Source organism: Lotus japonicus, chromosome 4, assembly GCF_012489685.1.
Source record: "Lotus japonicus ecotype B-129 chromosome 4, LjGifu_v1.2".
Classification (NCBI taxonomy): domain Eukaryota; kingdom Viridiplantae; phylum Streptophyta; class Magnoliopsida; order Fabales; family Fabaceae; genus Lotus; species Lotus japonicus.
In genome coordinates this window covers 62,801,911-62,823,103 of record NC_080044.1, presented here as the reverse complement: position 1 = coordinate 62,823,103, position 21,193 = coordinate 62,801,911, and the positions used below count along the sequence as shown (strand labels likewise).

General features: G+C 36.8%; 2 protein-coding genes across 3 annotated transcripts; one reads left to right on the top strand and one right to left on the bottom strand.

Moving 5' to 3' along the window:
• Positions 1-6,022: 6,022 nt before the first annotated feature.
• Positions 6,023-17,936, top strand: LOC130710684 (histone deacetylase 15). 2 transcript variants are annotated; one of them, XM_057560030.1, is made up of 18 exons: positions 6,023-6,294; positions 6,398-6,578; positions 6,712-6,903; positions 7,189-7,291; positions 8,438-8,514; positions 9,347-9,422; positions 9,579-9,643; positions 10,185-10,240; positions 10,844-10,967; positions 11,063-11,188; positions 11,308-11,358; positions 11,565-11,633; positions 12,776-12,884; positions 16,545-16,624; positions 16,711-16,793; positions 16,880-16,925; positions 17,114-17,285; positions 17,466-17,936. In XM_057560030.1, exons 2-18 carry the CDS (start codon positions 6,426-6,428, stop codon positions 17,579-17,581), a joined length of 1,698 nt encoding a protein of 565 aa, XP_057416013.1. In that variant the 5' UTR covers positions 6,023-6,294; positions 6,398-6,425; the 3' UTR covers positions 17,582-17,936. The 2 variants fall into 2 exon arrangements, with proteins under 2 accessions (XP_057416013.1, XP_057416012.1); XM_057560029.1 differs by having other exon boundaries at positions 6,709-6,903.
• A 1,543-nt stretch (positions 17,937-19,479) lies between these two features.
• LOC130715344 (transcription factor MYBS1) lies at positions 19,480-21,193 on the bottom strand. Its single transcript, XM_057565430.1, has 2 exons — positions 20,645-21,193; positions 19,480-20,267 (listed from the first exon to the last, which is right to left on the bottom strand). The coding sequence occupies exons 1-2, from the start codon at positions 21,070-21,072 to the stop codon at positions 19,766-19,768; spliced, it is 930 nt and encodes a 309-aa protein (XP_057421413.1). The 5' UTR covers positions 21,073-21,193; the 3' UTR covers positions 19,480-19,765.

Sequence of the window (21,193 nt, the reverse complement as noted above, 5' to 3'; positions counted from 1 at the left end):
ATTTTTTGTGGGGATCATACAATATTCCTTGTTTGTTGTTGGGTTCTAGATGAAGGATGAAGAATGGGAAGAGAAGAACAGGGTGGAGTTGGTGGTGATTGGTGGGGGAGGGAGGAGAACATCCGATGGTGGTGGTGGCGGTGGCAAATGGGGTGGAGCCGTGGAAGTTGAGGGGAGGAAGGGTGGTGGAGACGAGAGGAAATTAACATATGAATTTGAAAATTAAAGAAATATAAGTAACTTGGAAACTTACAATAACAGGTAAAAATGAGACTTGTGCAACCTTACACAAGGATTTTTTTGTGTACACTAAATGAACCCTAAATTTTTGATAAAAACATGTTGAATTAAAAAAAATGTGTTTGTAGATTCACATTCAATTCAACATCATTTCAAACATGCACTAACTAGATGTTCCAAAACTTAACATTGAGATAGAAGTTAAATGACTTTAACAAAAAACAAAAAGAAGATGAGCTTCACATGTGGGTGTGTTTGGATTCAAGTTGAGTTCAACTTGAAAGCGCATTCAACTTAAGAGAAGTAAGAGTTCCTTTCATGTTTGTTGCATTTTAATTTGTTTTTTCATTGAAATTATCTCACAACACGTGCGAACTGAAAGGTGAAGCGTCATGGTTCGAACCCTAAGGGATAATTTGTACTAATTTACTAACAACTAACATTTGTTTATCAAAAAAACATAGTACTTAGTTGTGTCGACTTACCGTCTTTCTTCCATTTATTACGATAAAAATACTAACGGATTTTCAAATTTATACTAAGTGTGTTTGAAAATTCTTCTACATTTAACTTTATATTATCCTATCTAATTCAAATAAAGTATCTTAAGTCCAATCCAAGCTTCATTAAGGCATACAAGTCTGCTCACTTCCATGTACACCTCTCAAGTCATACGACCATAGCCTAATTTGAAAAGACGTGGCCCGAGTATCAATTGAATCCAACGGATGGGAACTAAACGTGGAATCCAATGGATAGGAACCAAACTACATGATTTTTCGATCATAATACTTAGCATCCAAATAACAAAATGAAATTCAACGAGACAAAGCCAGACGTCCTCCATGCTCATTAAGGCATACAAGTCCACTCGCTTCTGAGCTCTAGACTTAAAGGTTTGTATACCCTCCGCCTAAAGTGTCTAGAGTCCAACCAAAATTTAATTAAGGCAAACTAACATATGCTTGCTTTTAAGCTCTAGATTTAAAGAGTTGTGTACCCTCTGTCTGGTCGAATCAAAGGGCTTGCCCTTTAACTAAGGTATCCCAAGCCCAATCAGGGTCCATTTAGTAAATAGAAGTGGCAAAGGCAGCTTGAAACAATCCTTACAGTCTTACACAGTTACACTGCATAAGCATCAATATTATCATTCCTTTAATATATTATAAGAAAAACTATCGAACGCAGCTCAAAGAATCAGGGTCCATTTAGTAAATAGAAGTGACAAAGGCAGCTTGAAACAATCCTTACACTGCATAGGCAACAATATTATCATTCCTTGAATATATTATAAGGAAAAAAAGTATCAAACGCAGCTCAAAGAATCAGGGTCCATTTAGTAAATAGACGTGACAAATGCAGCTAAACAATCCTTACACTGCATAAGCAACAATATTATCATTCCTTGAATATATAATAAGGAAAAAAGTATCGAATGCAACTCAAAGAATCAGGGTCCATTCAGTAAATAAAAGTCATCATTCCTTGAATGTATTATAAGAAAAAAAGTGTCAAACACAGCTTAAAGACACCTGGCATTTTTTGGCTTGAAACATAACTAGAATCAAATATTTAATTTCAAGCATCGGAATACAATACATCTAAAGAGCGAAAAATTCCCTTAAAGAGCTTCAAAGAACAAGGCATGTTGCTTTAGCTAATTTTTAACGTTTTCACAATGCTTATCTTTGAGTCAGATAGAATATAAACATTTAATCCTTCCAAGCACAGGCATGACCCTGTCAAACCCTGAAAACTAAGGTAGTATAAAATAAAAGAAGTTAATTTATATCCACCAGCGCCACCAAGGACACTGTTATTGACTATCTTCCCTAAATGTTACTGGCAACCTGAAACTGAATATTGCTTGCATAGTGAATAAGAAGCAAGAGCACAAGGAGTTAATTTTCCATGTTCTACAAATCAACTAGAAGAATAATATAAGCTACCAAAGTGTATATATTTATCAGTGTACATTGTTTGGTACCTTGTTTGGAGCCACATCCCTAACCCTATGAAATATTCGGTCTGGTATACGAGCATGCAGACAAGATTCTGCCCCCTGCAAGATAAAATTCATTTTATTATATGAACAATAAAGTGTATATATTCAACTGTGTACATATCCAAGTGGCTCACAAAACCCAGGAGCAAAATCCATCAGGATGAACATAAGATTATGAATACCACGTACTGCAAGATAAAATTCATTTTACTATCTGAACAATAAAGTGTGTATATTTATCAGTGTAGTAGTGTACATATCCAAGTGGCTCACAAAACCTAGGAGCAAAAGCCATCAGGATGAAAAAAAGATTTTGAATACCACATATTAGAGAAATAGCATGGTAAAATGAAAATATGAATCAACATTTTCAGGATGAACTAACAGCTAATAAAGACTCAGGAGTTTCAGTTTCCGTAATGAAGCAATAGTAGTGGATCCATGGTAGACATCCTTTCGAATTTTTCTTCTAGATTAATCCCTTGAATGCATATGTCAGGGCATACATGCAGTCAAATATTAGAATTGATTCCGGTTTTCCCGATCCTCTTTCGGTTCTTTTCCCAGACGGCTGTGTAGTTGTTTTTTACCGGACTGGGATCCAGTTCCCGGGTCAACCGGTCAAACTGGCCGGTCCAGTCCGGTTTTAATAATTTCTTCCTAATTTCTTCCTAATTTATGTACACTTTCATAATTTCTTTTTTTACATATATTGGTTCCTCCTGAGATTAGACATGGATGACTTCCTCGATCTCAGTGGTGGAGCGCGACCAAGAGTGTCGGTGAGAGTGCGGTGGTGCTGGTTGCATGCGTTTAGGATATCTGTAAAAAACATTTCGACGCGCAGGTCAATGTGTGTGAGAAGAATCCAAGAGCTTTAAAAACTCAAGGTGTAATGTTAAGAATTAACAGTATGTAAATGAACGACTGAACATGTATTTATAGATCAGAGTCCTTACATGAGGTTTTTAAGCGCATATTTGGCTTATCATCATCATGTTTTGTTCATTGTACATCGGCTAGTGCATGGTCGCTCGGACACTCATCAGGAGTGATGTTCCTTCTCTTAGTCATGCAGTTCGCCATTATGGCACCGCTTAGTTGCAGGTCCTTTAGGTTGGCTACAATGTCTTTGGCTCTTTTGGACCTAGTAGTCAACGAGAGCAACACCTATGTATGTTTATATAATTATTGTACGACTTCATTCATAATAATATACTTGAATTAGCATTTTCAAGTAATTATTTAAATAGGCATATATCAAAAGTGAACACATACAATTATAGTTTATGAAGGTTACATTGATGTTAGTTTTTTTTATGAGCACATTGATGTTAGTAATTATATTTCGTTGCATGTGTTATTATATACAAATTTTTAAGTTTTATATACTCTATTTTCAATGGAAAAAAGTTAAATAAGAAGAATCAAATTCAAATAGCTACGGATTGAATCATATTTAAATTTAAAGACAAATTTATTTGATGATGAATAATAAAACCAATGAGTTTGAATCAATGATATTTAGCTTTAAAACTGATACAATATAATATGTGAACACCTACACCAATAGATACCCAAATACCTCCAATGCTAGTTCTTATTTCTTAGTTATTAGCACTATTCATGCGGGCCCGTATTGCCACATGTGTTTAAGCAACTCTCAAACAATTTTGCTACAACCATGAGTTCTTAGAGCATCTCCAATGGAGTCCTTATTTTGGGACCTTAAAATAAGATCCGGATCTTATTAGATCCCACCATTGGAGCTATCATACATGACATGAGATCTTAGCAAAAGCTAAGATCCGTGCCTTAGGTCAGGTACTCTCAAATGTGGGATCTTAAATAAAATAATATTTTTTTCATCTCTCCTTCAATACCATAACCAAAGTAAAATTTAGGGAGAAAAATAAATAATATAAATATATTAGGTACTGTGGGTCCAGTCAAAAGTAAAATAAGATCTCAACCACTAGAGTGAAATGTGCATGAAGACCTTATGAGTGTCTTAAATCCTATGTGGCAATTTGGGCCCACAAAAAATGAGTTAAGTCCCAAAATAAGTTCCTACCATTGAAGATACTCTTAGGGCCCGTTTGGTGACCAGGATAGGATAGGATAGGACAGGATAATAATCATATCCTGTTGTTATCTGTTGTTTGTTGCACCAGCAGGATATGATAACACTATCCTGTCTTCTATCCTATCCTGTCAATCATGTGTAAAAGTTATCCTGAGGGGGGAGTTAGGATAGAGCAGGATAGGATACCAGTTATATATTTTCTTTCAGTATCCTAACTCCAAATTAATTTATTTTAATATTATATAATTTATAATTTATAATTTATAATAATATTAATTAGTAAATATAAAAATATTAATTTAACTAAAATAAAAAATAAATAAAATTATTATTCATAAATAGTAAAAATAGACTACTCACTTACAAATATTGATCTATTAATAATAATAGACTAATTTAATATTTTCATCTCCTATTATTTAAAAATTATTTATCTACTTATATAATAATTTAAATATAAATTATTTTTGAAATAATAATATTTTTAATTTAGTTAATTTTTATTGTTTATCACGTGTCACAAATAAGTGAAAAACATTGATTACAAATATTGATTTTAATAGTAATAGATTAATTTTTTATTTTCATCTCCTATTATTTAAAACTACTTATCTACTTATATAATAATTTATAATTCAAATATAAATTACTTTTGAAATAATAATATTCTTAATTTAGTTAACTTTTATTGTTAATTATCACGTGTCACAACTAAGTGAAAACCAATCGGTTAACTGCATAATTTTATTTAAAATATAGGGTATCTTCAAAACAATAAAATAGGCTAATTAATAAAATTTAAATTAATTTTATTTATTTTAAAATATAGACTCATTCATGAAAATGTAAAGAAATTAAATTTAATAGAATGATCAATTTTAAATGTATTTTTTATTCAAATATAAATCTGATACATTTTTCCTTATCATATCTTGTCCTTATCATGTGCACCTCAAACACAGGATATGATAAGAGTCTATCCTGCTCTTATCATATCCTGTTGATATCCTGTTCACATATCATATCCTATCCTGACCACCAAACGGGCCCTTAGTTCTTACCACTATTCATTTGGTCCCACCAACCACATTAGTTAACACAGACCTCAATGTCAACTAATAACTTAATGAGATGTTTTCTAAAAATAGATCCACCTCACTAGATACGCCTCTGTGTTTAGGATTTTTTGAAAGCTTTTGGAGCTGCGGTTATTCACTCTTCTAAGGCTTTGTTAGAATTGTTTGCTGCCCATTTTGAGCTTTGGAATGGTTGGGGGATAGCTCTCTGAGTATTTAGCTCATTTGTAGGTCTTCTTGTAAATTACCTTTGATTTTGGGAAATTAAGACTCTTTTTCCTTCACTAGGTTTTCCCAAGAGAGTTTTTCATAGTAAGGTTTTAATGAGTTTTTTTTCAAAAGTCTTTTTCCAAGGAGGGGTTTAATCCGGGGGTTGAAGGTTCTTTCTCAGTGTAATTAATAGCCCTTTTTGTTTGTTTTCTTTATTTTCCTTATTCTATTGGGTTGAAGACTTGAAGTACAAGGGATACTTCATTTGAAAAAACCTAGTTATAGGTGAACCATATTTAAGATAAATGAATTTTTAAACCTACTTATCTCCTTATCTTAACTATCATTGCTCCAATATTTTTTATTTTATATATGTTTACTGGACTCGTGACGAGTGAGTACAGTGAAGTTTGCACAGTGATTCGCCGCTGGTTTGAACCGGTTTCTCGTAAGTAACCCTCACTCTCTCTCACTCTGTCTCTGGTTCTGCTTCTGCTTCTGTGTGCGCTCTCGTTTCACCCTCTCTCTTTTCAACGCTTCGATTACGCACCCAGATCTCACTATCAACCCTTTTCCTTCTCGTTCTCACTTCGTTGCAACCGCTTCGCTACTTCATCTTCTCCGTCTTCCCTTTTTCCTGGTTCAATTTCTTTCCTCTATGCTGTAGCTTCAGCTGGGTAAGCAAAATGCCCCACATGGCAAAATGTTCCACTTCTTTTCGGTTCTGCATGCCCCATTTTTGTGTGATTTTGGCTTACTTTGAGTGTTCGTAACTGCTAGGTTTTGTTGGGTACTGAAAGCCCTAGAAATGAGTCACACAACAAGCAGGAAACCTCAGAACGGTCATCACAAGCAAGACGATTCACCTTCTGCTGATGGGTCTGTTGGAAAAGGAGAGAACTCGCTCTCTGATGCAGCTGCAGCAGTAGCAGACTCTGACACCCTTCAACCTGAAGCCAAGGTACTACTTGATGCTGTTTGTTTTTGCTGTATTGGAGCACCATTGTTTTATTTTGCCAGTTTCTGGGTTCTGTTCAATGTGTAACTGTGTGCAGCTTCTAAAGTATGCTACTGGTTGTGTTTTTTTGCAGCAGAAAAGGGCCAGGGTGCAGAAGGAGTTGACTTTTCAGGACATTTGTCAGAATCAAGACATATTTGACGATGACGATGAGGATGACATTGATTGGGAGCCGGTTCCGGTTCCACTGGAGGAGGTTGTGGAAGTCACAAAGTGGGTCTGCAAAAATTGTACCGGGATTAGCCTCAGTCATTATGACTGTTGTATGGTATGTTTGTAATTTACCTTTCCATTGTTTGCCATTTTTGTAGGAAGTCTTAGTGCATGTTTGGTAAATATCACGTAAGCAGTAGAATCGCATCTAGGTGAAGCCACTTTGAGTATTAGTGATTTTATGTGGTTCCACTCGCTGGGATGCGGAACCAAGCACATCGTTATTCTTTTATGAATATTTATCTATGATGATCTATGAGTCTGAATTTGGTGTTAAAATGCTCATCCTATCATTGCTCACTTTGTCTTTTGCAAATAATTTAGTACTTTCGATGTGCAGATATGTGGGGAACATAAGGATTCGAAAATCGTGAGCCGTGGTTTTTTCGCATCTCCGTTTGCGCAAGATGATGATTCGGCAGTGGTCCAGTCAAATGCAAAAGGTCTGAGAGGTTTATATGCTTTCTGTTATGGTTATAATTGATTCAAACTGATTTTCTGCACTATGTTTTGATACTATAAATAACACTATTTTTATGAAGGTAACTGTCCTTTCCAAAGATTGACAATTTGTTGCTTTTATGGCTAGTCATTTGAGAATTTCATAGCAAGGTTGTTTTATCGTTATTGTTTAGAACTTTATCCGTTCTCATAAACAATTATTATTATTCTGTGGTTGGTCCTCCTCGTTTTGGTTTTTCATTTGGAGTGGGGTGGTGTGAATATAGGATGGTTTGCCTAGGGTTAAGTTAGTAGCACTCAAGACGATAAGGAGAGAAAAGAAGGGACAAGGAGATACAAAAGCCAGTAAAGGGTTGGTCTTCTGATTAATAATAGGGAATATAAAAGATAAAGATGTTTTATTATGAAAAAATTTAATTACATATTTTTTAAAACCCTTTATAGAGTAAGAAACCCTAACTAAACGCATGTCAGAGCTCTTAGTTGTATCTGATCCTTCCTGTTTAATACAATATGAACCAAAGAAGCTGAATGATGGAGCAAAAATAAAACAAGGCAGCTTCTGTATTCAAAGTAACTTTTTTTTAACACTTCTGAAAACAATAATTCAAGAAAAAATAGAATTTATTTTTGGACAGAAATTTGGTGGTCGGAACTTTTTGCGGGTTTTGAAAGTAGAAGTGTAGATAAAGAGTTAAGAAACACAAGACCCAATGGGGTTGTCCACATCAAAAATAAATTTTAATATGCTGGGTATCCCTTATTATAAAATCAGAATAAGGGGTTTAGTGTGATGTTTGAAATGATAGTTGTTTGTATAGGTTAATTGTTTAAAGTAATTTGGGTATCCTTGTGTTCATTCTTACTTAAAATCAGGGTTGTTAATGGCGGATAGCGTAGTGTACCGGCAAGCCCAAAAAACGCTATTTCGAGCGCTATTGCGGCGCTATAGCGGTGAATAGTGGAGTAGCGGTGAACCCCCAGGGCGCTATGCTATAGGCTATTGCGCCGCTATTAACAGGCCTGCTTAAAATATCATTGTTTTCATATGGTTGCTTTATGGCTTTTTGCTCTCCTATGGTATTGAACTCCACTTCATTTCAGTTTTATTACCCTATATATTGTAGATGTTAGTTCGCAAGAATCAGCGGCAAATAGTTCTACGGCTATCGGCTTTGATGAGAGAATGTTGTTACATGAAGAAGTATGGTTCTCATGGACTCCTTGTCTTGTTTATTCCGTTTTTCATCCCACTTTAGAATTGATGCTATGCTTTATATTATCCTACTGGTCTACTAGCATTTATTGGCCTTGTCAATTTGGATAAGTATCCAATCAGAACAAGTTCCTTTTACTTTCAATAATTACTAGTTTCTGTGTCTTGGTTTCATGCTTATTGAAAATGTTTAGCTGCAAAATAGGAATGTTGGTCCTCACCCTACTGCGGCAACATTATAGAATAGTGACAGACTGCAGCTTCAGTTGATAATATGTCAAATAGGGCCTTTTCTTTACATGGATATCATTCCATATATAGAAAACTTTTAGTTCCAGTTAATTCCTTTTTTAAATTATTTGCAGTATTAACCTTGTTTTATCAATACTATATCTACTACTGTATTTCCTAATTCAGTTAATAACATCAAACATGCTCAAATGTGAAATCTTTTGGATCTTTGTGTATGATTTGTTTTCTAGGAAGTTTTTACATGTTTCAATATTATACATCTTTCACTGTAAATTTGAATCATTCTCAATTGTCTCCAAAATGTTTCTATTTCCAATTCAATTGAAGTGAATTATTAAGATGTAAAATCATATGTTGACATCTTTAGAAGTTATGTATGAAAAGGCATTCCTCCCCTTGGTTTTTAACTTTTATTTTCCTAATAAGTTTAGTTTGCAACTGACAAGAAGGGAGAAAATCTTCTTTTCAGATTAATCACAAATACTGATCTGTTTCTGAATTTTTTTATGTGAATCACATGTCTGTTTATGTGGTAATATATTTTCTGGTGGTTGCTGGGTTAGGATAGGCTGACAAGAAATCACATCCACATCCAGAAAGGCCAGATCGTCTTCGAGCCATTGCTGCTAGTCTTGCTAGAGCTGGTATTTCTTTATTTCTAAATATTTTCTGTAATCACTCCTTTTTGGTGACTTTCAAAATCCAAAACTTAGCACTACTACTGGTTTCATTTCAATTTAAATGTATGCTCAACAGTATTATAGATTCACTGCATCAATTTGCCAAATTTTGTCATGCAGGTATTTTTCCTGGGAGATGCTATCCAATTCCTGCTCGAGAAATCACTCGAAAAGAACTTACAACGGTAATTGACTTCGGCTATATCTTGGATGAATATGTGGTGTGGACATGTACACATGTCCAATGCCTATGACGTTTCTTTTATGATGAATGTGTGAGATACAATAGGGCCACAAAAATTGCAGTTCAATGACTGGACATGCTTTTTAATGATTTGTTCTGGAAATTGTTTTCGGAAAGGTATTAATGACAAAACTGTTATTTTTTTGTTTTGCAAATATGAGCATCATGGATTGATGGGATGGAAGGGTTCAAACCTCTTAAATTGGGACCTAAGTTATTGGGATCTAAGTTCATTGCCTTTCCTCTTGGCCGTGCAATGTTCACTACTTTCAGTATTATATTGGTTATACATCCATTCTAGTTCAGAAATATCTCTAGAATAAATTGTTGCCAGCTGCCTTTTGAGAGTCTTTGATTTTGCTGATAGGACAACTTTAGTTTTCAATTTCTGTCTCCTCCCCTACCTTTTTCTAACAGTAAATCTCTGAAGTAACAATTGGATCATCACCCAATCTTAACCCTTTAACATATTGGAATTGAAGGTTCATTCGTTGGAGCATATTGATTCCGTTGAAGTTACAAGCAGTTTATTATCTAGGTGCGATGATCTCTCTCTACCTCCCTGTCTTTCTAGCTAATGCATATGTTATTTCCTCTTCTTTTTATTCCTATCTATGTAGATGTATTGTTTTTAATACAACTTGTACTCTGGTTGGTCCTCTTTGCTGGTTTTTATACTTAAACAGAAATCTTCACTTTCGAATGAATAAATTCCATATATTAATACTCCCTTCGTCCCCATTTATAAGTCACTTTTACCTAATTCTCTAGGATTAAGAAAAGTGGTTACTTGCAATAAATTTGTAAAAAGATTTATTAACTTTCCTAGATTACCCATAAATTTCTCTCTTAAGTTTAAAACTTTTCAAAATCACACTCTTTCATATTAAATATGAGGGTAAACATGGACAAAATAATTAATGCTTTATAGATAATGTAAAATGACTTATATTTTGGGACCAAAAAAACTCACAAAAAGTGACTTATAATAGGGGACGGAGGGAGTAATTACCTGGATGCTGATCCTCTAGTTGATGGGGAATATTTTATTGGATTTCAGTAATTGCTTGTGTTACTTTGTTTGGATGCTTAATGCTGATAAGATTTTTTTTTCTATATATGTAATGCCTCGTGGTTGCAGTTATTTCACTGCTGACACATATGCCAATGAGCACTCCGCATGTGCTGCTAGGTTAGCAGCTGGATTATGTGCTGATCTGGCATCAGAAATTGTTTCTGGACGTGTCAAAAATGGATTTGCTTTGGTATGAATCACTGAGATGCAGCTTATAGTTTTTATCAGAACAATCAATTTAAGGTTTGGTTTTACTAAGTTGATTTTTGTTTCTAACAAGAACAGGTTAGGCCTCCTGGTCATCATGCTGGTGTAAGAAATGCGATGGGGTTCTGCCTTCACAATAATGCTGCAGTGGCAGCAATGACAGCTCAGATTTCAGGAGCTAGGAAGGTGCTAATTTTAGATTGGGTAATGTCTCTTCTCATGATATCTTAGTGAAATTATGTTATTCTCCTGAAGGCTGTTTTGAATGGGGCGCTCAATATGTTTTTGAAGTATGAGTTGATTGTGCTTTATGATTATTACAGGATGTCCATCATGGAAATGGGACACAGGAAATATTTGAGAATAACCCAAGCGTGAGCTGTGTTTAATTATTATTATTTTCTCTCTTTGCTGTTTCAGTTAAATTTTAGCAATTTACTAGTTATCCATTGTTTTCATGTTTTCCACATCAGCATTTGATTTCTTTTTGTTTTTTTATTATGAAATTAGGAGCTATGCCACTTAGGACTTAACTTTTTCATGGTTTTGCTTGTGCTCATGTGTTTTATCTGTTCTGTAGGTCTTGTATATATCATTGCATAGACATGAGGGAGGAGCATTCTATCCTGGTACTGGAGCTGCCGTTGAGGTATTTGACTGAAGACCAATTTTCAAATTAAAATGCTGCTGCTGGCCAACTCAGCCAGGTGCTTTTTGGTCTGGTATGAATGGAAATATTGTTATTTATGGGGTGAAAAGTTTTTTTTAAAATAAAAACTAAAAGGGATGGAGTAAATATTGCTTTGATGAATCAAACTCGGATAATGTTGTTGGCAAGTGGAGTTGGGGCTTTGTGAGTGGTAATTTTGCCTGTAGATATGATTATTGGTTTTATAGGTTTTGTGGATGGGAACTGGTGATTTAGATTTCAACATAATGTTCCCCTGTAAACTTTTTGGAAGGTGATCTGCTGATGAGGATATACCCTATGCTTGGTATGGAACTTATGACCTGATAATGGTATGGCTGTTATTGCCATGTGCTTTTGGTCTAGGGGCTTTTTAGTTTGCCTTACTATCTGCTTTTCTGCGCTCTTGTTGAAGCACTCTTGGGTATATCCTTACATCCGTAATGTCCTTACCTGTTTGGAAGAAATGTCCTTACATTACATCCGTAAATAGGCATGACAATTAAACCGAACTCGTGGGTATCCAGAACCCGACCCCGATTTTGACTGGGTTTTTCTTCTTTCTGGAAAAACTGAACCCGAACTTGGGGAAGCGGGGAGGGGTTTGGGGTTGCTAATACCCACCCTGTTCCCGAACCCACTCTGACATACTAATTACATATTTTGAATTATAATAATTGTCAAATAATAATATTTAACTCATATTTTGCTAAAACTATAATTTAATTCTAAACTTATATTTTTAAGATTCTTGACAACTATTTTAATAAATTATTTTAATTAAAATGTCTTTGCTTTATGAATTCTTTGAATTTATGTAAGTTAATAAGATTAAATTAAATTATTTAATATTAAGGAGGACACGGGTTCCCCGACCCGCCCCGTTCTTTACGGGGTCGGGGATGGGGAGAGCTAAACCCGACCCCGGGCCTTGTTGCCATGCACATCCGTAAAAGTCTCATCTATTATGCCCCTAACATCTTTTTTTCATGCTCAACCTTTACAATCTTTTGACTATTGTGTTTCATGAATTATAGGAGGAATGCTGGCTAAAGTGTTTGAATTTTGAGAAAGTGGTCTAAGTTCATCTTCCATCTTTTCAGGTTGGTAGTATGGGGGCAGAAGGGTACTGTGTGAATATTCCGTGGAGTCGAGGAGGAGTGGGTGATAATGATTACAGTTTTGCATTTCAGCATGTTGTCCTTCCTATAGGTTAGTTATATTGTGGTCTATTGAAATTTAATAAATTTAATTTCTCGAAGTTTATTGGTTGATGAGAAATGCTACCAACACTCACTTTTACACTCTCTTCTTACACTCTCTCCTTTTAGTGGTTGAAATTCATGTGGTATTAACTTAATTATATGGGCCTCACTCCCCATTTAGTGGGATCTCCTTGGATTTCACCAATAAAAGATTTGTAGTGAGTGTTATTACCATTCCTCTTGTTAATAATCTCTTAATCATAGCTTGTATTAAGAAAATAAACAACTGATGAATAAAACGAGCTTTAAGGTCAGGCATTTGTTTTGTTTTCTATTTCGTGCCCCCCCAACCACCACCACAAACAACATGCACATACACGTAGAAAAAATCTTAAGGATTTTTGCATGAGCGAAGATTCAGTTAAGACTTGTACTGTTGTAGGTCTCAGCTCAGGACCTCTGCTAGTTCCCGACCCCCAATTAGTTAGTCTGTCCTCAGTTAGTTACTCTGCTCATTATTCAGTTACTTAGAATTAGACTAAGTAGAAGAGTTAGTACTTAGTACATGATGTATATGATCCGGACCCAAGGCCCAATATCACTGAACTGAAGTATATGTAGCAGAGTTTAGAGGGTCCGATACACCTGATCAGGTCTAGGAGAGAGAATACATAACTAACTCCCTAGTTTGCAGTAGTGGGTGCGGAATGCTTGAGGTTTCTGTAGTGATGAGAGTGTATAAGCTTGGGAAGGCTTTGTGATGAGGTAGGCTGATGTTAGGACCCCATTGCAAGGTATGGGACTTGAGTCCCACATTGGAAGTATGGGATTCTAATGTGGGGTTTATAAGGCCTTGGGCTCTCCAACTACAACAGCTAGCTTTTGTGGTGTGGTTATCCCAAGGTTCTTATCAATGGTATCAGAGCCTTCCACCATGTCTCTGAGCTGCAAACGAGCGGCGCGGGTGGTGACGCCGGCATTGCAGTGTTCGCCCGGGACTAGTCGTGGGGCTAGTGCACAGCCAGCCCGCGTGGGCGCCGGGGCTGCGGAGCGTGGTGGGATGTTAGGACCCCATTGCAAGGTATGGGACTTGAGTCTGATGAGTACTTGGAGTTAGTTAGTTAGTTAAGGGTTAGCATTTAGAGTTGGTTAGTTAGTTATGGCTTAGCCTATAAATAAGGGAGTGTGAAGAGGGTTTAGGTATCTTTGAGATCATTTGGGAATTGGGAATTAGGAGAGTGATGAGTCTCTCGAATACTCATCTGTTTCTTGTACATTTTTCTGTTGAATAATATCAGGGTTTCATCAATTGGTATCAGAGCACCGATCTAGGTGCTGTGATTGCCATCAATTCGTGAAGATGTTTCCAGAATTTGATGGAAGAGAGGCCTACGGATGGCTCATTATGGTGGAGCAACACTGTGAGGCCAAGGGAGTATCCGAAGAGGAGAAATTCTCAGGGGCAGAGAAGGCTTTGACTGGTGAAGCTTTCATGTGGTGGTTTTGCTGGAGAAGACGCAATCAGAAGGCAACATGGTGGGAATTTGTGGAGGCTCTGTTGAGGAAATTCGAACCAGAATTGGAACCGTACATGCCAGAACCAGTCCAAGATTCAGAGGAGGAAGAAATCCCTGGGAAGCAAGAAGTCTTGGAGGCAGAACGAAGAACTGTTGTGGTGGAAGCCAAACCTGAGGCCAATTCAGTGCTGTTGGCGAAATCAGAGATCAAGCCATATTCGCCGGAGAATTCTGAGATGGAAGCGTCGCGGAAAGACTCGGAGTTTGCAATGGCGGCGGAGCAAACAGCGGAGGTGTCACGGTGTCAACCGGTCACCGTGGTTGATTACATCGATTGCACGTTGACGGCGAAAGGAGAGAAGATCGACGCCGAAGGGGAAATCAAAATCAAGCGGTTACAGGAAGGTTCTTCAATGGAGAAATGGCAGATTTGCAGCATTCATGGGAGGAAGAAGGTGCAACCAATCGTTTTGCCCCAAATCAGTGATTTAGGGTTCGATTGGGAGAGACGGCCGCCGCGGAAACCGCCGGATTCATGTCTCTGCACGGCGGTAACCGCCAATCGACTGCCGGACACGTTCTTTTGCTGGACGGAGGTCTTCATTCAGACCTCTGTTCTTTGCTCTTCGATGGTTGCCATTCAACTGGAGACTAAGCCACCAGACCGCAGTGGTGGCAGCTCACACTTCATCCTTGGCGATTCTTGCAGATCGGACTTGGTGGCCAACCGTCCTCCAGCTAAGCCACCGGATTTGGCTGAGACAGCGGTGGTGGGATACTGTGGCCTCGAGTTAGTTCGCGCGGAGGAGAGTAAAGGGCGCTCGCTCATTCGCAAGTCAGTAACCGTTTCACGGCCGCCGGCGAAGCCACCGGACTTTGCAGTTATGGCGGGGGACGCTCGTTTCCGTCGTCGCTGGTTGGGTGTGGTCTTTCCGTTGTCTTCACACACACACGCGTTCACACGAAGCAGAGCAAGGCTGGCTCAGCTAGATTTTTCAGAATTGGGTCAAAGTTTGACCACAAGGCCAAAGCCCATAATGCTAAACAGAAGGAACGGGCCCAAGAGGAACTTTTCTTTCTCAATCATCTACAGACCAGTTCATTCCCTTACTCTAATGGGCCAGGCCCAACTGTTGGAGTATTTGTTTTTTGTTTGTTTAAAGAAGCTTGTGTTTTACCCCACCTTGAGGACAAGGTGGATGTTTAGGGGGGAGTATTGATGAGTACTTGGACTTAGTTAGTTAGTTAAGGGTTAGCATTTAGAGTTAGTTAGTTAGTTATGGCTTAGCCTATAAATAAGGGAGTGTGAAGAGGGTTTAGGTATCTTTGAGATCATTTGGGAATTGGGAATTAGGAGAGTGATGAGTCTCTCGAATACTCATCTGTTTCTTGTACATTTTTCTGTTGAATAATATCAGGGTTTCATCAGAGTCCCACATTGGAAGTATGGGATTCTAATGTGGGGTTTATAAGGCCTTGGGCTCTCCAACTACAACAGCTAGCTTTTGTGGTGTGGTTCTCCCAAGGCTCTTATCAGCTAGGTTTGGGATTGGGACTATGGTCAAGGACATTTTCATTTGCTTCTCTACACTTGTACGCAGATTGCTATACCCAGGACCTGTGATCACTTGATTCAGGTTTGTTCAATACAGTTTTCTTCTTCATCTCATCTATTTCTTTCTGGTTCCTATCAGTATATCAATATATTGGAGAGAGGGATAAAAGGGTCTAGTTAGGAATTTGAGTGAAGGATTGGATCCTTTGGAAAAGGGCGGTGCAGGCCCCTCGAAGTTCTGCTACACCCTTTTGTAATTTTGGGAGATTTCCCCTATTTCTTTGGTACACAATTTTATTAACATCCTTAACTATTTGTCAAGAAGGTGATTATAAATGATCAATTATGCTTGGTGATGGATCCAATTTGCTGGATGGGTTGCCCTTGCAGATTGATCTGTTGTAAACTGGCAACAATTTCAAAACTGCCAATCAATGAGCATAAATTTAGTATATGGTCCCTCAGAATAATGGATATAGCATGTTTGTATCTCATCACTAGATGAATGTCTATTTTCTCCACCCTTGAGTTGTATCGTTTAAAAATACCACGCTCTTTGTTTAAGACAGTAATATTGATTGTCATGCTTTTCCAGCTTCTGAGTTTGCTCCAGATTTTACCATAATATCAGCTGGATTTGATGCTGCAAGAGGAGATCCCCTAGGATGTTGTGATGTAAGCAATTCATTAACTCAATCTTGATCTTTTGTTAGCTTTTTTCAATTTTGTGAGTCACTTAACTGGGTTAAAATCACTGGCAGGTTACACCCACCGGCTATGCACATATGACGCACATGTTAAAGGGCATTTCTGGTGGAAAATTGCTTGTTATTCTTGAGGGGGGGTTTGTAGCTCATGCCTTTAGCCCTTGTGTATTCTACTAGGCTTTGTATTACACTTGAAATTGATTTATATACATTTTATTTGCAGCTATAATCTTCGTTCTATATCATCGTCTGCAACTGCAGTAATCAAGGTGAATACGCTGTGCATTCTCTGTGGTGACAACACTCCGTTTCTTTAGTTTCCCCTCTTCAGGATTAAGTGTGTTTGACTGGTCATTTTGATGTAATCTATTGCATGATCGTGCCCATGTGAGAATGATATAGTGGAGTTTATTTCTCGTTGATATTTTTTGGTTTCTTACTTGGGTTATTGGATCAGGTACTGCTGGGTGAGGATCCAGGACGTGAACTGGAAAATAGTTTCCCTTCCAAAGCTGGCATACAAACTGTACTGGAAGTCCTCAAAATTCAGTTGAATTATTGGCCTTCCTTGGGACCTATATTTTCAAATTTGCAGTCACAGTGGAGAATGTACTGTCTTGGGAAAAAAAGTGAGGAACTGTCTTTGATTTGTATTAAATGTCGTAGCCTTATTTCTTTTAGAAACTGTTATATTTTGAAGGATTTTGTCTAGACCCTGCATTACTGAAGAACCGTGTACTTCTTGAAAGAGATTAGAATCTAGTCTTTCTGAGGAAGCTTATTTGCTATCATTTTCATCATTTTTGTAGGAAAACAGATCAAGAAGAGACGCCGAATTCTGGCCCCAAAGTGGTGGAGGCTGGGGCGAAAAAGTTTCTTATTCCATTACCTGAACGGCCATTATCTTGGTGGAAAGTCAAATTGATTTCTGTTAATTGGTGAATTTTGAAGAACATGAATACCAAGAAATTGTCTGCATGTTGTATATTCCATCTTGATTCTGGACAATGTGATTTTTTGTATGACCTTGGAAACCTGATAGATTTTGCAGGAGTTTGAGACCAATTGGGAAAAGGTAGGAAGTGATGTAAATTACTGCCCTGTTTGAATATTTTAGAAGTTTTGGTAGCTTTTTTGGACGAGATGTTATGAGTGAGAAGATGAAGATGGAAACTGAGACCAAAGAATCAATTCTTCCCTCCTTGACATGTGTAGAAATTTTGCATGTCTTACACTTGATCTAACATGAATTTGAATGAAGATCACGTTACTTATTTTAAGTGAATTTTTTTATGCTTATTGAATTACATGAGTTTTTATTATATCATGTACGAATTCATAAATTTTGAAAATTTGAGCCAAGTATAGAGGAGCTTTGATTGAGTTTAATTTGGTACCTATCCAAAATGAAGAATATTTTCTACAACTTTCATTCAGGTATAGATAAAATTAACTCAGTTCTAGTCCAGGTCTGTTATATTTCTTTCAAGAACTGTTAATTTTTTTTAAGAACTGTTAAATTATTACCAGTGCAGTGCTGTGCAGGAGGTTTTGGGTCCTCTAAACTTTAATAACTCGTCTAATATTTTTTCTAACAAAAGCACAATTTTTTTTCTATCTAAAACCCAATGAGAATATATTAAATTAGTTGGCATAAGGTGTTCACTTATTGACCAAAAAAAAAAACTAAGTGCCATGGTCTTTATTAAAACCTCTCGCGTCCATGTTAAATCAAGGACAATAAGTTTTGGAAAAATGTTATATGAGACTTAACATGTCAATAACCCATCCATCAATTGCAAATGGGGTTGGGCTAGATTCATTCTCATCAATTACAAATAGGGTTATGGCGGTATCTGACCTTAATAATCTGTGAGCTGCCACAATTTGCAGGTTTAAAAACCCGCTTGTGATTTATAATGTTTTTGCGCCACCAAAAACATATTTTATACCGTCTTTAAAACTCATAAATTGTGGTGGTCATGTGTTAATTGAATGTGGGAAAATGGGTATGACTATCGATATTTTCCTCATCAAATATATAGTCACTCACAACCAAGAGAAAAAATGAAAATAACCTTAGGTAACAAGCAGCAATAATGATCCAAGGAGGATTATACTACAAATAGTCCAAAAGAAATGAAGAAACAAAAAAATGACTATCCAAATTCTTTTGAATTTTCAAATCAACTATCAAAATACACCTACTTTATTATGATTTTGGGTGAAAATGTGGTGTCAATGCTATACTATTCATTTTGTAGTTTCTTGTTTGGCCCATTACTTGCTATTTGGTATTTTCCTTAATTAAAAGTCTCAATTAGCATACATTTTCACTCATTTTCTTGCTTGTCTATGCCTGTCCCATCTTCATAGCATCCATGGAGTAAAAGTCCTCCCCTAAAACTTGAAAGGCTATGAGAGGGCCAAGAATTATGTATTTTTTTTTACCTAACACTAGTATTCCCACGATCCTATTCGAGCTTCGGGCCAAACATTTGTATTCTTATGAGGCTAACTCTTTTAGCGGAGGAATACACATAATTCAAATCTAAAACTTTATTTAAAGATAATCAAACATGTAGCACTTGAATCAACAATCTCACGTTAAAAATTATGTATTTCAAGGCAACAATAAAAAAGAACATGCTAGTAGTATTTCTGAACTCAACTCTTTAGGTAAAAGAGACATGACATGACAACCTTATTAATGAAGTAAATATCATTCACTTCAATTCCTTGGTATTTAAATTCACACTTTTTAGCTTATACACCAGGAAAGTTGCAAAACAAACTAAAATAAAGTATATAGTATACTACATATAAGCACAGTAACACTGGACTGAACTTCATCAAATGCTTTGTTCAAACTAGAGTAGAATTTAACATCACAGAGTTGAGTTTTCACATAAAAGGAACCTCCCTTGCCTCGTGTCTCGAGTTTCCCTCGAGTCCATACTAATATCATGTTTGGAAATAATTCTACAATTGATTCTAAAACCAAAATCAATTATGGCCGTGAATAGCTTTTGGATGCTAGAACTGATTCTGAGAAAAAATAAATTGATCCAAACATGCTATAAAACTAAAAACGAAGTTTGTTTCTTTGTTATTGGTGCATTGTTGGAGGTGCCATTGGGTAAGCTAGAGGGACAACATAAGGAGGATGAGGATGGGGATGGGGATGAGGGTGGTGGTGTCCAGGAGGAAGCATAACAGGAGTCCCAACTGCAGATGCCATATGGCCAGGAGGAGCAGCCACCACAGGATGCCCAACTGGTGTTCCATACATGCCTAAACCACCAGGTATATGATGGGGCTGAACTCTATGCTTCAGTGAATGTCCTACTCCTACACCCATTGTGCTTGGAGGAATTGTGCTGCCATGCTGGCCTGTGATTGGTGCTTGATTACTAGCCACATCTCCATTGTTCACACTTGTAATGTCATGGATACTAGACCTCCTTCTGTCTCTATTCATGGAGTTCAACCTAATGAAGTACTTCTGTGCATGGCTTGCCACTTGAGTTGGTGTCCTAGAAATCACAAAGTTCCTTGAAATGCTTCTCCAATCCCCTTTCCCAAACTTGTCTAGACCAAGTAAAAATAACCTGAAAAAAAGAAGAAAAAAAAAACTTGTTAATCATCTAGAATCCTGTGTAGGCAACATAAGGCTGAGGAGAAACTTCTTTGAGTAGCTTCTTGTTGCCATAATTGATAAAATTGAGTACATCTAGCTCATATAGCTAATGGAATTCACACAAATATGCATATATGAATATACATGGAGCATATAAAGTAAAATGAGTATTTCATAGTTTGAAAATTATTCTACAATTGATTTTAAAGTCAGTCAATTAAAAACTTCTCTCGCTAGCTTCTAACTACTAGATTTGAATTGATTCTGAGAAAAAATAAGCTGATTCAAACGGGCTATAAGCGGAGAAAATATATGAGGAATTCTATTGTAAATGTAACTAGAAATCACCTGTGCTCCTCTTCTGTCCAAGGAATTCCTTTTTTCCTTTCTTGTTCTGATGACCTTGAAAGGCTTCCTTTACCACTATGTGTGGCAGAGTCATGTCCTAACCCAGAAAACCCACTTCCAAAATTGCAACTTGATCTCTTATCTGAAGAATTGGACTTGTGAGAGCCATGAAAATCTTTATTTGAAGAAGTAGTTTCTTCAGCAACATAGTTTGGAAATGGTACAAGACCACCCTCAATTGCACTCACATCATCTACAAGTGCCTGGTAATGTTGCTTCACTTCTTCCATGCTTTTGTTGGGGACTTCTGAAGCAATCTTCTCCCATTGCTCTTCTGATTCTGCTTCTTCATCATTCCAATGCATAGCAATTGCATTCTCAAATGCTTTTTCTTCTTCATAGTTCCAAATGGTTCCACTTGATGACATGGTAGCTCTTGGTTGGATTTGCAATTATGGTTCAATTTCAGAGGATGAGAATGGTGAAAGTGGTAGATGGGTGTGTGAGTGAGTAAATTTTTTGTTGTTTTGGAGTTTTGTTTCTATATGA